This window comes from Gossypium hirsutum, chromosome D03 (genome assembly GCF_007990345.1).
Source record: "Gossypium hirsutum isolate 1008001.06 chromosome D03, Gossypium_hirsutum_v2.1, whole genome shotgun sequence".
NCBI lineage: Eukaryota > Viridiplantae > Streptophyta > Magnoliopsida > Malvales > Malvaceae > Gossypium > Gossypium hirsutum.
Window position 1 is genome coordinate 3,748,183 of NC_053439.1, and position 16,068 is coordinate 3,764,250.

General features: G+C 29.4%; 1 protein-coding gene across 1 annotated transcript; it reads left to right on the forward strand.

The window, feature by feature from the left end:
• The first annotated feature begins 10,638 nt into the window (after positions 1 to 10,638).
• On the forward strand, positions 10,639 to 15,546 carry LOC121215303 (tRNA-dihydrouridine(20) synthase [NAD(P)+]-like). Its single transcript, XM_041089632.1, has 9 exons — positions 10,639 to 10,798; positions 10,907 to 11,012; positions 11,329 to 11,467; positions 12,184 to 12,292; positions 12,387 to 12,523; positions 13,443 to 13,579; positions 13,857 to 13,963; positions 14,362 to 14,489; positions 15,140 to 15,546. Exons 1-9 carry the CDS (start codon positions 10,754 to 10,756, stop codon positions 15,210 to 15,212), a joined length of 981 nt encoding a protein of 326 aa, XP_040945566.1. The 5' UTR covers positions 10,639 to 10,753; the 3' UTR covers positions 15,213 to 15,546.
• Positions 15,547 to 16,068: the final 522 nt, after the last annotated feature.

Consider the following 16,068-nt stretch of genomic DNA (forward strand, 5'->3'; position numbering starts at 1 on the left):
GAGGAGGAGGATATGCTGGTGGAAAGAAAGTTCATCAAAATAGATAAAGAGTTGAAGAAACGAGATAAGTGAGGAGGATTAGGTAGTAAAAGAGAATGAGTGTTGAGTAGTGCTTTAGGGTTGCTGAAAGACTAGAGATTTGATCCTTTCTTCATCGTTCTATAAGGTATTTATAAGGAATGAGGCTTTTGCTCAGTAAGGCCACATCACCAACAAATCTAGGACATGGTGGTTGTGCTGTCAACCAGGTGGCAAGGTTGTTGTGTAACACTCTGTTATCTTTATTGATCCGAAATTTAAGGAAAGTTAGGATTAAATTGAATGGATTTGCGAATTGTTGGGCTCCGTTGAGAATTTTAGAAATTTTAGTGATCGAATTGTGATTAGTTGGATCTCAATTCTGTTTTAGTTAGTTTGGATCAGTTATCTCCTTAATGGGAAACAAAATAATTAGTAGTGAATGGTTGTAAAGGACTAAGGAGACCATGCCAACTTTGGCTATATATATACACGTGTGTGGAGTGGAATGATTTCTCCTGAATTGAGTTGGTAATCTCCTATTCATTTGCAACGTCTTTTTCAGTCGCTACAAAGAAGAATAGGAGGTTCAAGAAAGCTCTGCATGAGGTGGTAATGGTGGGGACCGAAGTCTAGAAGGCTGGGAATTCAATAAGCTGGTAAGCCCTAAACCTCTTCGTACTCGTGGATTAGAGTAAAGAGAAGTAAGAATTTTTGAAAAGTTTTTGTATAATTATGGATTCTGGGCTTTTAAGGTTTGAATGCCTTTGAGTTAGCCGATAAATGGTTGTTGTGCTTAGCTGTGGTTGGCTATGGTTGGTTGTGTGACCTAGGTCAGAGGGTTACACGAGTAAGGATATGGGTTGGGACACGGTTGTGTGTCCCACATCGAATGCCCACACGGCCTATGACACAAACGTGTCTCCTGGCCGTGTGAGCCACACGGCTTGGCCACACGGACGTGTGTCCCCTGTACTTAGGAAAAATTTTAAAATTTCATGAATTTTTTTTGAGTTTTCGGTTTAGTCCCGATTTGTTCTAATGCCTATTTTAGGCCTTGAGGGCCCATTTAAAGAGACTATATAATAAAATATAATTAATTTCATATATGAATAGTAAATGACATGAATTAATTGTAATTATTCTATAAACTCCAGTATTGCTCCATAACCCTGTTCCGGCGACGAATATAGGTTAGGGGTGTTACAAGATAAGCTATCAAGGATAAAGGAAGCAATGTGAATTTCTATACTCAGTCTTAGGTGGTTGATGAGATTGAGTTGTTGGATGATTTGTGTTGTGATTATTCTGGGTTGTTTGAGTTTTTTGTTGCATGAAAAAATAGTGACTAAGCATGTTGTGGCAGCATAATCGTGTACGAGTATTTGAGAATATGAAAGTACAATAATTGAATGTTAAATCAATATCACATGGTGTTGAATATGTGGTGTACTTTATGTTATGTTTCCAGTATCTTGATCGCATGAAATATATGATTATATTGTATGTGGAGTACGGAGGTAATTTATCTTGATGGGGTAGAGGAAGTTAGGAAAAATTGGCGGAATTGGAGGAATGGGCGGATTGCTAAAGGGATACAAATGAGTATGGTTGTGCCGTGGAATGATATCGACTGGCTAGCTAGAATGAAACTGTGACGATGGTTATTGATTGGTCTTTGAGGGCGACACCGTGACGACGGTCTACAAGCTCTATGGGGCGACACCTCAAAAAAGGTTTAAGGTGTAAGACCATGACTCGACTATGATAACCATTAAAGTCTGCCAGAACATTAAATATGGGGGATTTCAAGGTGTAAGACCATGGCTCGATTATGGCAACCAATAGAGTTCGTCAGGACGTTCAATATGGGTTTAGACTGTGTACGACCATAGCTCGGTTATGGCATCAAGTAAAGTCCGCCAAAGTGTTGAGCTAGAAAGCTGACAGGACAAGGTAAGGGAGATCGTTGTATGACCTAATTGGAGAGTAGCATGATCGAACGAGTACGACGCATTTGAAAATGTGGGTAAACGAGATAGTCCAAAGATCCATCAAATTATGAAAATAAGCAATGCTAGTAGAATTGTTTGGGAATGCATGTAAGCTTGTTGACAAGGGATCCCGCCAGATTGTTATGAAAGGGAACTAGAGTATACGACTATTCACATTTACAAACTCTATTGATTTGATTCTCAAACTTCTTAAGTAAAGTTTTTAGGTTTTAAAACAGAAACATTCTACATTTATTAATTACTTTATTTATGGTTGAAATTATCCAATTTGGTACACAACCCTTTTTGTTTATATTGTTAACGAGTTAGTGTTAGAAAATCACTAAACACCATTAAAAATATTAGAAAATAAAAAATTTAAAAATATAATATATAATAAATTTATATAAATAATTTAATATTTAAAAAAATATTTTTCACTCTAACTAGCATAATTTTAGTTTTTAATTAAATAGGTAAATAATTTGACACTAAATCAGATTATTAGTGATACATATTACTTTTTGTGGATTTAAATTTTAAAAACAAATAAGTAAAAAATAAATAGTACACATGATAATCTCTTGATCAGTTTATAATTTAAAAAAAAATATCAATGTAGCAAAAGAAAATTCAAATAATTCTTTCACTTTTTTTTTCTTATGAAAAATTAAATGCTCATAACTTTTTCTTAATTAATATTACAAATTATATGTAGTTTTAATTCGGTGAAATGAACATTATCAATTTGTTTTTTTATATGTTTTATACTTGTTTTAACCAAAAAAATAAAAACATATAAATTTTGGTTAATTCGGTTAATTTCTTTTGAAAAAATTTCGGTTCGGTTAACGGTTTAAAAAGTTTGATTAATTCGATTAATACTAGTTCAATTCAGTTAACCGTTTGAAAACCCCTAATCATTTGGGTGCGGGTTTGAAATTTTTTTTTTGAATTAGGCCTAGTTTTTGAATTGATATGATAAAAGTTAAAAGTGTTTATGTTCACAAGTCAGCCAAATATTAACTCACTTAGATTATAACTAAAGGTTTTTTTTTTTACAAAGTAATAAATATAATCGTGATGGTATTTTTTGGCACATTTAAACATACTCGAACCCATGTTATCCAAGTTATTGCAAGTTTTATTTGCCTCTTTGTCAAATTTTATAGAATATATTCTTTTACATTTTCTTTTTCATTTTGGGACTTGGGTGTGCCATAATTAGTTAGACGTACTATAAAGACCCTCGTATTAGGAGTTAGCTTGTACATTTTACCATTCTACTAAAAAATGAGTAAATTAGTTGTTGCATAATATATTAAAGAATAAACGAGTCTTTTTGTTTAAAAAATCATTCATTTCTTCTATTAAAATCTAGTCCTTGTATGTCAACATGAGGTACACATGGCACACCACATGTAACTGTCTGATTATTCCATTAGCCACGTCAATTTTTAACAGAAAGGACCAATTTGTTCTTTGATTTAACATACTGGGACTTATTTACTCATTATTTGAATAAATATGATAAAATACAATCAAACTTTTAATACAAAGACCTCTGTAGCATTTTTACCATCGTAATTATATAAAATATTAAAACAATTTTATCCATATATATAAAAATGAAGAAGATTTGTCGGGTTGGGGGGGAGGTTGGTTCTGCATTGGGGGAATAAATGCTGCGAAAACTAAAGGGGCAGGGGGAGTTCCCAACTTGAAGGAGATAATTCATAATTGATAGATTTATGCACTTTTTGGGTCAAATTTTATATTCTTCTTTTCGCTGTCCTTTTGAAAATTACCCTTCCATGCCCACCCATTAACTCCAAAAGGCAAAAAACCCACCGACTAATCTTTTCCTTCATTTATGTAATAAACTTTTCGTAATGTTGACCTATTCCACCAAATTTTGTAATCTTTTTAGTAGTAAAAATATTGCAAAATATATTGTACTAAGAGTTACATTATATTTTATTATTTTTATTAAAAAATAGATAAATTAATTTTTAAATATTAAATTGAAGAAAAAAACTTTAAGAATAATTCAATGACTATTTTGTAATTTTTTTAAGTTGAGTGACCAAAATGTAAAATTAATAATAGTTTAGTGACCTTGAGCGATTAAATCTCATCATTTGTATATTTATTTTTTAAAAATTTAATATAAAAAATAAAAATATCTTCGAAATAATATCTATTTCAAAAAATATAGTTTAGTGACCAATCTAACAATAAAATTGACGGAGGGGCCAAGATTTTCAAATAAAAAAGGGACTCAATGTTTCAATATTAAAATGTAGGGAGTAAATTTTAAATTTTAAAAGAAGAAAAAGATGTTGGCATATTTAAACCTATTAAGGGGGAATCGACTCCTCTGGGAGTAGTTTTGTCTTCGAAGTGCTGTCCTCTAGGTAGTCGACCTGGACCTCAACAATCGAAGAAGTTGTCCCCATGTCGAGGTTTTGTTGAGGACACTTCGAAGACAAGACTTCTCCTAGAGAAGTTGGTTTCCCCTCAACAATTGCAAAAAAGACCAAGGTTGATGGTTTGAGCTACAACGAGCCCAGATGCCTCTATAATTAGTCATACGCCCAATACTAACACCTATCCTGAGTCTTGTAGGTATTGATCTCCACCGGTCGAGGCACCTCCCTCCATGAACCATACATGACTCTCCATAGAGGCTAGGGAGAAAACCCTAACACGAGAACAAAATCTTCGATTGTTGAGGTCCAGATCAGCTACCTAAAGAATAACACTTCAAAGACAATACTTCTCCTAGAGAAGCCGATTCCCTCTCAACAAAACCAATATAATTCGTATAAATATACTGAATTAATTATTTTAGTTATGCTATAAGTGTTCCATTGTTTCTTCAATTATTTTCATTATTAATTTTTTTCCTATGCGTACGCTGTGCTTTTGTATCTAGAATTTATATTTGGTTAAAACATGTTGTTAATCCTTGCAACTTTGTAGAATTTAAGATTTAGTCTCTTTACTTAAAAAGTTAAAATTCAATCCTATCTTTTTAATTTAAAAATCATAGTCCAATCATTATCACCATCGATTGTTTTCGTAAAAAATTTTCAACATATATAAGATATTTATTTTCCGTCGATCATATGCCACGTCACATGAAGATAGCCTAAAGAAAAACACTTATGATTTTAATAGTTAGATTGAAATTTTTAAATAGAAAAAAATGTAACTTTTTAGGTATTGAAACTCAAATACAAGTTGGAGTCAAATACTTAAAAATTGATTAGATAAGTGTTGCCGCCAAAGAAGTGTCACTAAAATACAAGTTGGAGTCAAATGAGGCTATTAGTCCCTTTCTTTTGACATTTTAATTTTTAAGGATTAAAAAGTCAAAATGCCTTTTGGAGTTTTATTGTGCAATTTGGTCCCTTAATCCAATGACTTAAGAGCATTTGTACGGCCATTTTGCTCGTACAATGACTCTTTCAAGATTTTAATAGAAAACTAAATAAATAAATAAATGGGTCAATGACCTCTATAGCCTTTCTGATGAATGAATGAAACATCTTTAGTTTTGATAAAATATATTTAGAAGAGTAATTATCTTGTCTTAACTTCATCATCTATTTTATACTTGGAAATGTTTGAATATAAAAAATAATTTTTTTTGTACATACTACAATTTGAAAGTAATTTAAAGGGCTAGGAAACAATTTTACTATTATATTGATTTATAATTTTAGAAATTTTAAAGAGTTTAAAAGTAATTTTGTATTTTTGGAGGGACGCATACCTCTTTGATTCGTTTCTGATAGCAACAATAATAGAATCTTAATTTTTAAGGTGCCAACAAGAAAGTAATGTTGTTTGAACCAGATAGGATCGCACGGTTGAACTGACTAATTGAACCAATTAGGTATTGATCTAGTGAGAGGTTTTGAACCAATTGATCCAGAAACCACTACAAACTAATTGAACCGATTAAATTAGATTACTTGATTTTTTTAAATGTTTATTATCATTTTTAATCAAACCATTCGAATCGTAAAATCGATAACTTACCCGATTTGACTACATTACAAGAACCCTCAACACTGGTTAAGTTGTTTGCCACTTCATTGATTAAGTATGGGTCAAGCTTTAAATAAGATAATGTTGGTTGAATCTTGATTTATTTAAGGTCTAATTATGTTTCTAGTAGGATCTGATATTTAGTCTCTCTATTTTTAATCTCCAAAATTTAGTAATTTACTTTAATAATTGAAATCAAATCTATAATAATGCTAAAAAAACATTTGTTAAGTGAATTATGTGACAAAATTTTAAATAAAAATTTTACTCACGTGATCAATATTATATGTGTGTAAAACCAAACAAACAAATAAAAATATTAAATATAAGAGCACAAGGACTATAAGCATAATTAGACCTTTATGTTATTATATATTAAAAGAACATTCAGATCATCTTTAAAAGGGAATTGAGTTAATTCTTTTAAATACCCCCATTCAAAAAGAGAGTACAATATTAGATAAACTTGTGCAACTTTGGACATTAATTTTTCCCCAAAATATTTGGTGTTATGATGTAATGGTTATATTTAAAAATTGTTTGAATATTTGGTTTAGAAATAATGGATAAAAAATAGCAAAATAAAAGCAATAATGTAATATTTAGTCCTTGAATTTGGTGCATTTCTCAACTTAGTTTTTAAAATTTTTTTGTCCACCTTGACACATTTTCTCGATTTTGATTCATGTGATGACATGATATTTTGATATTATATCACGCCATCACCTAAAAAATATAATTTTTCATTAAAAAAATAGGTGGTGATATGACAATCTTAGAGTGCTACGTCATTACATAGACCAAAATTGGAAGAAGTTATAATATTCAGGAATTAACGTAAACCAAAAAAGGTTTATGACTAAATTGGAAAAACTAAATTCAAGGACTAAATTGTGCTTTATCCCAAATAAAAAGGACAATCAAACACAGAGAAGGAAGTTTCTTGAGTCAAGTAATGTTGTTTGTACTAAAATTATAGCTTAATTAAATGTTGAAAGTCCACGGAATTGTGTAGGTGAGATGAAGGAAATTTTCATTGGAAAGAAGTTTCGTTTATCTTAAGTTTGTTTTTTAAAATGATTTTATTATAGGTATTTATTATATGCTATTATTAACTTAATATTTAGAATTGTTCATAGTTTTTTCTCAATCCATAAATAAGAAAATAATACGTTTTAACACATTCGAATCCACGTCTTTTTGCATTGGTAACAATGTCTATGCCAATCGAGTTAAAACTCATTCGGCTATCTTAAAAAATTTTTCAATCAATTGGAAGTGAACAAAACCATGTTTTATTTCTATTTCTTTCTCGGGTACTAATTTTATTTTAGTTTTAAATTTGTTGATGTCATGAGTTCAAAACCATGTTTTATTTTCTTAAATATGATTTCTATTACCGTCACGATTTAGCATGGAGCTAAGTTTTCTATAACGTTTTAATAGATATGAGTGGCATCATCGATACAAAATTAACATTTTTTATTGTATTATTTTTAAATATGACACAAAAATTATTTATATGATAAATTTCGATTTGATCTATTTGATATCGGTGAGTTTTTTTGTTTTAAAAGTCAAGTTTTGAATTAAATCCCGATGAATTTTTCATTAAACTTTTCGAGCTCAAGTTAGATAAATTTTAATGGAAAATTGCTTGCCCTGCTTTAATTTTATAACTTTCTTTATGTTTATTAATTGCATAACTTTTATTTTAATTTTATAAACATCATTTTACATTTATAATATTCTCTAATATATATTTCGTACAATTTTGTAAAAAAACTATAAGATTCTCTAATATATATTTGGTTTAATTTCTTAATTTTATTAAAATATTACAGAAAACTCTCTTTTTTTCAAAGCAATTTATATTATTATGAGAATTTTTTTATTATCTTTTATTGTTTTATAAATAATAAAAAGATTCACATAATAATATTTATACAAAAGACACGATAAATTTCAAATTTTAATTTTATCATTTCAATTAAAATACTATTTAATTTTTACATACACATTTTACTTATTTAATATCACTTTAAATGTCCATTTATTTATGTGACTCAATAAATTTGGCTAAATTCAGATTCAATTTAGATATATTTTTTTAATCCAAATTTCTCCAATTCAATTCTAACTTCTGTTTAAATTAATTAAAAAAAAATCTCTGATTAATATATATATATATATATATAAACTATGGATTAAGTTTTAGGAAGTTTTTAATAAAAATGAGCATCCTGATTTGACAAACTTTTTCTTATTTGGTATATAATATAAGGGTAAATTTTATTATTAGTCATCCAATTATGAGAAGTTTTAAAATGGTCACTCAAATTATTAGTAAATTTATTTTTTAGTCACCTAACCACGAAAAGTTACAAAATGGTCATTCAATTATTTAATTTTGTCATTTCTGATCACCCAATTATCTTAGATTTTTAAATGTTTTTTATTTTTATGTTACCTAATCGGTGAGCAAAAAAGATAAAATTAAATAATTGAATCATTATTTTATAATTTAATAACAAAAAAAGAAAAGAAAATTGGGTCACCTCTTTAGTTAATATTGATTAAGAATAAAATCATTGAAAATATAATCCTAGTTAAGCATGAGATTTTTAGCCCAAGTCAACGATTATGAATGGACGTAACTTCCACTGTAATGTCAATCCGCTTTTTATTCTACTTAAATAACAATAATAATAACAAAATTTTAATAATAATATTTTATATCTATTATATAGAAGTAAGATTGAGAAAGAAAAATCGAGAAATCGAATCTGATCTGAATCGAGATATTTGGAAAATTTATGAATATAGATGATGATTACTTGAATCGAATTAAATATTATTTTTATTTAATTTATAAACACTTTTAATATTTATGATGTAAAAAATTATTTAGTCTAATATAAAAAAAATCAAAAGTGACCGAATTAAAAGAATAGCAAACCGGATTGAATTATGATGGATGGTTTAAAAATTTTCAAAAATTTTGATTGAACCGAACCGATTTCATATAGAGGTGTTAACATAATTCATGCATTGCTCAAGCCTATTCTAGTCCAAAATATGAACCTAAATTTTGTCAAAAATGACTTAATTTATTTACAAATGACTAATCCATACTTATTTTAATTTTCTAAATTATGTTTTTTAATTTAGAATTTTAAATATAAACCACTTAACAAGCATTTTTTAATTTACATTATAATATTATATATATAAATTTTATGGGAAAAAAATCACTAAAATAATATATTGCAATATTTGGAAAGAGTTAGATTAGACTAAAGCTCCGTTTGTTTTACTGACAATTACTTACGGGAAATATTTTCTATATTCTCTTGTGTTTGTTTCATAGAAAACAGATTGGTTAACGGAAAATGACTTATAGATCAACATTTTTTCACTTACCCTTTTGAAAAGCGTAAGTCATTTTCCGGAAAAGAGATCCTCTATGAGTAATTTTATTTTGATATAAAAATTAACTTAAATAAAGTTTAATATTATTATATTGATAATAAAGTTTATTTTTATTTTTAAAAATATTTAAAATATTATAATTTTTAATATTACTAAACATACGTATTTAATGGTTTATATTTAATTATATAATAAATTATTAATATAATTTAATATTTTAATAAATTATTTAATATTTAAATTTTATTTTAATAATAAATTTTAAAAAATAATTTTAAATAATATTCTTCACATATTATTGAAAATATTTAATTTTAATATTTTAATAATAAATATTTATTAAAATTATAAATATATTGATAATAAATGTTTTGTAGTATAAATGTTAAAATATGCCATAAGTCCATGTACTCGTTAAAAATTTAGAATTTAATCCCTATACTTTTATTTTCAAGAATTTATTCTCTCTACTTTTTAGATTTGATAATCAAGTTCAATTGTTAACATTGTTAAAATTTTATTGTCAATTTTGTTGATTTCACATTTTTAAATAAAAATACCCACTTGTTAGTCATGTAACTAAAAAATGATGTTGTAATGGATCTGAATTTAACAAAATATTTTTAGTATATGCAAAAATAATATAAAATATAAATTTATAGATATAAAATAAACTCAATTAAGCAATAAAAAATAAGAAAATCTCAAATGCATGTTTGTTTCATTGAAAATAATTTTTATGAAATATTTTCAGTAAATTTATCAAACAAAAGAAAATATTTTACACAGATTCATTCAAACACTAAAAAATATTAGCTTTTTCCAAAAAAAGTAAATCAATTTTAAAAAATATTTTTTAAAAATTATTTTCAGTGAAATAAACGAAGCTTAAGCTCGACCTTAAATATTGAAAATCAAATCTGACCTATATTTTAAATCAACTTAAAATTTTTTGTCCAAATCAAATTCGAGCAACTTGAACGGGCAAAATCGGGCCGTGAAGAATTCTATTTATAAATTAGATTTTTTTTAGATTTCAAATTAGTGTCATCATTAATGGGCTCAGAACTTGAGATTTAGAGTTAGGGTTTTAGGCCTTACTTCTTGGTGAAGCCCAATTCTTAAAAAAAGTAAGTTGATTCTGTTGCCAGGCGCCGGATTTCGCCGTTTAAAGTCGTTCCACACAATTTTTGCGTGCGTTTTTGTTGCTACTGTTGCTCGTATCTGCCGTCAACTCCGAAGCAGCAACAATGGAGTACGAGAACAAGCTCGTTCTCGCTCCCATGGTTCGAGTTGTAAGTAAATTGAACTCCCGTTACCAAATTCTCACTTTCTTAATCAGTTCATCTCTTCGTTTTGAAATTTCGTTTTGTAATTGGACTTCTTTTTCTTGGTTGATCCAGGGAACGCTGCCATTTAGATTACTAGCGGCTGATTACGGTGCAGATATTACATACGCTGAGGAAATTATTGATCACAAGATTATCAAATGTGAGCGCATAGTTAATGGTACGTTACACTTGTTTTTCTTCTTTTCTGAACTTACTGAATAATTCCGTTAATGCAACAAATTTTAGGACTATTCTTCTTCTTTTTGCCTTAATAAGGTTAGCTTTAATCTCATGGCCATGCACATGCTTTTAGCTTTTCGAAATAATTGGAATATCAATTCATAAAAGACTTTATTTTTTCAATGAAAGTGAGACAGAGGATTGGAAAGAGGATAGCACCGTCTTTTAATGTTTTGCCGTTTGTTTCTCTCGGATGATTGAAATTGATTTGATTTAGTCATATTTGTTTCTTTTTCCATTATTGTTTTTTGCAGATTATATCAGATCAACTGATTTTGTTGAGAAGGGAACGGATAATGTTGTCTTTAGAACCTGTAATGAAGAGAAGGGTCGGGTTGTATTTCAAATGGGCACTTCTGATGCTGTGAGGGCTCTAAAGGCTGCTCAATTAGTGTAAATTTTATACCAGTTTGGCATTCTTTTTTCTTCTTGTCATGCAGTTGCAATGATGCTCATGAACTGCCCCCCCTCCCTCTTTTGTTTGCACCATCCTTTTATGCGTGTCATTTTTATTCTAGATGAGTACTATTAATTACGTAATGATAATCTAGAAAATGATCCTTTTATTGTGTTACATTCTCAAGTGTTATCATCAAATGACTTTCTTTCTTGTCTCTTATGGAAAACTCTAGTTTAGAATTCTCTTCGGCATACAGAAGATGGCTTGAGCTGTAGGCTATTGGAATCCACAAAGGTTTTTTATCAAGCCATAACTATACTGATAATGGTTAAATTTGGAATCCACCCGCATTTGCAACTGAATCAGTTTTATGATAAACTAATCCTTTATCCATGGAGCCTAGGGCTGGTTAATTTGCTTTTTGTTCTTCAATGTTAGTTATGCTCCTGATAACTCCGGTTTATCATGACAATAGATGATTGATTTATTAAATGCATAATTCATGTTAAGGGGTGTCTTTATTTTTTCCAAAAATTTAAGTGATTATGATAATTTGATCATTGCTCCATTCCAACTACTTGTCTAACAAGTATATGATTATTTTATGCAAATTATTATTCTATTTTTTATGATGTTGGAAATAATTAATATAAGCAAAGTCAGGATTTCTTTTTGACCTTTTTAACGGTGAAAGTCAATCTTTCTACAGGTGCAAAGATGTTGCTGCCGTAGATATCAATATGGGTTGTCCCAAGTCATTTTCTGTGAGTGGTGGCATGGGTGCTGCTTTGTTGACAAAGCCTGATCTCATACATGATGTAGGTGCCTCATATTATTGGAAAAATCCTTTAATTTCCTTGCCAGTGTGTGCTCTTAACTTTAATCTTTCACATTATTATTTTGCTAATTCAGATTTTAACAACTTTAAGGAGGAACATAGACACTCCAGTAACATGCAAGATCCGACTTTTAAAATCATCCCAGGATACAGTAGAACTTGCAAGGAGAATTGAGAAGACTGGTGTTTCTGCTCTTGCTGTCCATGGAAGGTAACTGTAGATTCAATCTTTTGTGTGTTTGAGACATTTATGACTTTTGGTGTGACTGCAATTTTGGCAATCAATGAGATCAAAGTTAATGGTTTCCATGTTCCTTTGTTGTTATATATAGCTGTTTCATCTGTTTAAAGTGGATCGATCATATAATATACCTTTTTGGCTAATAGTCTGTAATGTATTTGTCATATCTATGTAATTATTTCTTCAACTTTTCAAAGTAGTTAAATCTGAACTTTGTTGGATCAACCTGGAAATGGAAATCAAAATTGGAAAAGGGAAACTCTATCATATTCTTGATATAGCTACAGAATTGTGTTTCTTCAATTCTTTGTTCTGAACCATTACACTTTCTGTATAAGCAGGAAAATGACCTTTTATCTGATGTTATATCTTTCAAAATACAATATTTGGTCATGATTTTATATCAAAATTGGTAACTTCAATGGCTAGCTTAAAGTTGTAGGGTGAGGGGATTAGGGGATAAATTTGGTGAAATCTGGCAGGGAAAGTGCGGCCATGATAGAAGCCTGATGCTTCTGAGAGAAGGAAAACATAATGCTTTAGGAAAATGCTACTCTTGGCAATCATATAAATTATTTAGTGTGCATTAAGTGTCTGGGAATATAATGATGACTAACAGATGCAAAAGTTCAAACTATCAACCATCAAGGTGTTGGTCTAGTAGTGTGAAGGAGGATATTCTGAGAATTATAGTTGTCTCTGGAAAGTTAAAGGCATGATTCTTAGGCCAATGAATAGATATTTGTTGTAATGGTATGAAAGATTGTTGTGGTATCAACTAGAAACCAAATTAGGGACACCATATGGATCGTGTTTCTGTGCTTCTATTACATTAGGCCTTTGGTTTTTTTCTTAATGATGTGTTGTATTTTTCTTGTTAAAATTGCAGGCAAGTTGCAGATAGGCCAAGGGATCCTGCAAAGTGGAATGAGATTGCTGATGTTGTATCAGCATTAACTATTCCAGTTATTGCAAATGGTGATGTTTTTGAATATGATGACATTCAGTGCATTAAAGTTGCAACAGGTAGCTAAAAGATAACTTTGGTTTTCCAATGATATTTTACTTATTTTTCTGTTCTTCCAAGTTTTTAAGATGGTACATGTTAAGTGACTAAAAGACATTCTTGTACCATTAGTGTTATATCCTCCTTGCCCTAAGCACTGCCACTGTTATGTTGCAAAATTTCCTATGGATTCCAGACTTAAATTTTTATGCGGTTACCAATCCTGAAGTCTTTCATATTCTATATATACTTTTATATTGTGGCCTGATATGTGTCGATTTTTTTTTTCTCTTAAAGGTGCTTCATCAGTTATGGTTGCAAGAGGTGCTCTCTGGAATGCTTCGATTTTCTCTCCCAATGTTAAAGCACATTGGGAAGATGTGAAAAAGGAGTATGTTAGGAAGGTAGGTTTGTCCCTACTGGCCAACTTAAATACAACTTGATATTGTGCTCTGCAATTTCTTCTTAAACAATGACAATACCTTTTCTTGAATCCATACCGGTTTGACAGAGGAATGCAATTTTACTAAGTATTATTTAAGTTCACTAATCTCACTCTTAGGTCTAAGAAACATAATATGTGATATAAAAGAAAAAAATTATTGAAGTAAACCTGTGCTTGTTGAGTAATGTTTATAAATAAGCAAGTTCTTCTGTTTAATGCTCCCAATTAATTCTTTGCATTACTGAAAATTTTCAAGTTTTTGTAGCTACTGTTTCTGCATGCTGATTAACTTTCACACCTTTTGATACTGAATTGAACTTGCCTCGGTTTACAACTTTTTTTGACCTCTTATTTCAGAGCATATTATGGGATAATGATGTTAAAAGCACAAAGCATACGTTAAAGGAGATGATAATGCATTACTCCTGCCTCGAATTCCCAGAGGGAAAAGCCATCATCAAGTCACAAAATTTGGTAGATCTAGCGTAAGTATGATTTTAGGTTTACTTTTATGGGTTTTGGTTGCCTGTGTTGCATTATTCAATCACTTTCTCATCTGCATTTGCATTAGTCATCCATTACAAGATGGTTGCTCGTCTTGGTTATACTACAAGATAGATATCTTTAACTATGTTACCTAGATTAATGGTGTGTGTTTGAAGTTTTGTTCTTTTAAGGTTAACTTGATTTAGAAGTAGGGTTTTACTAATTAGTATCCTTAGGGTACTTAATCCTATTTGTAGTAATAAGTGCAAAATTCGAAAACTTGAAATTCATCATTTTCAAATATCAACGCATCAAAGTAAATACATTAGTATATATAGTAACCTAGAGTGCTCTTAGAACAGCCATTAGCAAATTCCTTAAAAGTATTACCCGATTACTTGTTTTAACCGGCCTTTGCTTGCCAAAATGAACTCAAAGTATATTTAAATTTTCTTAAATTTAACTTCTACTCGCATTAAGAACTCGGCCTAGAACTTAATACAAGGGCCTTTGTATCAACATCATACATTTGATTGTGCGCATCGTTGCTCACTACTTTTAGAGTTCTCAAAATTCCACCACTGCCTGCATGTGTGATCCTAGTTCTAAATTTTCAATTCCACATACGGACCTCCATCTGATTGTCCAGGAAAGTTTACGGGGATGAAGAATATTACGAGTCGGTTAGGGCAAACAGGATCGCACTCGATAGGCATGCATGACAGCACCAAGAACCTCCAGTAGACTGAACTTGCAAAAAAAGAAAAAAGAAGAAGAGGTACCCACTAACCAACCTAAGAAATTAAGGGTTCCTGCTGCTGTTGTATCTTTACTGAAATATATGTTACATTATAACTCAGTAGCATGTATTGGTCTTTGCAATTGTCTTGATATTTTAAATTAAAATTATGTCAAAGAGTGGTGAATCTCTTAGTGTATAGCCTAATTCACTAATAGATAATTGTTAGTGTTAAATGGTTTAGAATCCAAAGAAATTAGATATTATATAATTTTCTGTTATTAAAAAGCATTAAAGGGGTGAATTTATGTTGCTTCTATTTATTAGTGTTGGATATTTATATTAAACATGCATTTGAATGGAAATACAAGGATATATGATTTATGGAAAAGAAATTTAAAAAAAAATTGACACGCTATTAATTGATGTCAATTAAAAACCTTTTAAGGTTAGTTTAAGAATATAAGGATATGATTAGAATATATTAAACAGACTTGGACTCGAGTTCATTTATTATTTAAAAATAATAAAATATCAAATTATATAATTTCATATTAATGTTTATATAAAATATTTTTATTTTAATTTAAATTAGATCGGATTTACTCAACGATAAAAAATCATTACTCAAGCTTAGATTGGGCCAAACAAAACTATGAAAAAATTGTATTTATTTTATTTTTTTGAAAAATAATTTTTAAAAAGCGAATTGATTTTTTTTAAATTATATTTTTTTATGCTAAGATGATTTCGCTCATTGTTTAATAAATTTTCTTGAAATTATTTTTTTAATTTTTTTTTGGTGAAAAACACAGAACAAATTATATTTGTTAGAGAAG

What these genes read in the sequence shown, in the direction of transcription:
- LOC121215303 (XM_041089632.1), top strand. Translation starts at nt 10,754, where the DNA reads ATGGAGTACGAGAACAAGCTCGTTCTCGCTCCCATGGTTCGAGTT. An exon ending in TCGCTCCCATGGTTCGAGTT is followed by an intron (nt 10,799 to 10,906) that starts GTAAGTAAATTG and finishes TGGTTGATCCAG; the next exon opens with GGAACGCTGCCATTTAGATT. An exon ending in CAAAATTTGGTAGATCTAGC is followed by an intron (nt 14,490 to 15,139) that starts GTAAGTATGATT and finishes CTGATTGTCCAG; the next exon opens with GAAAGTTTACGGGGATGAAG.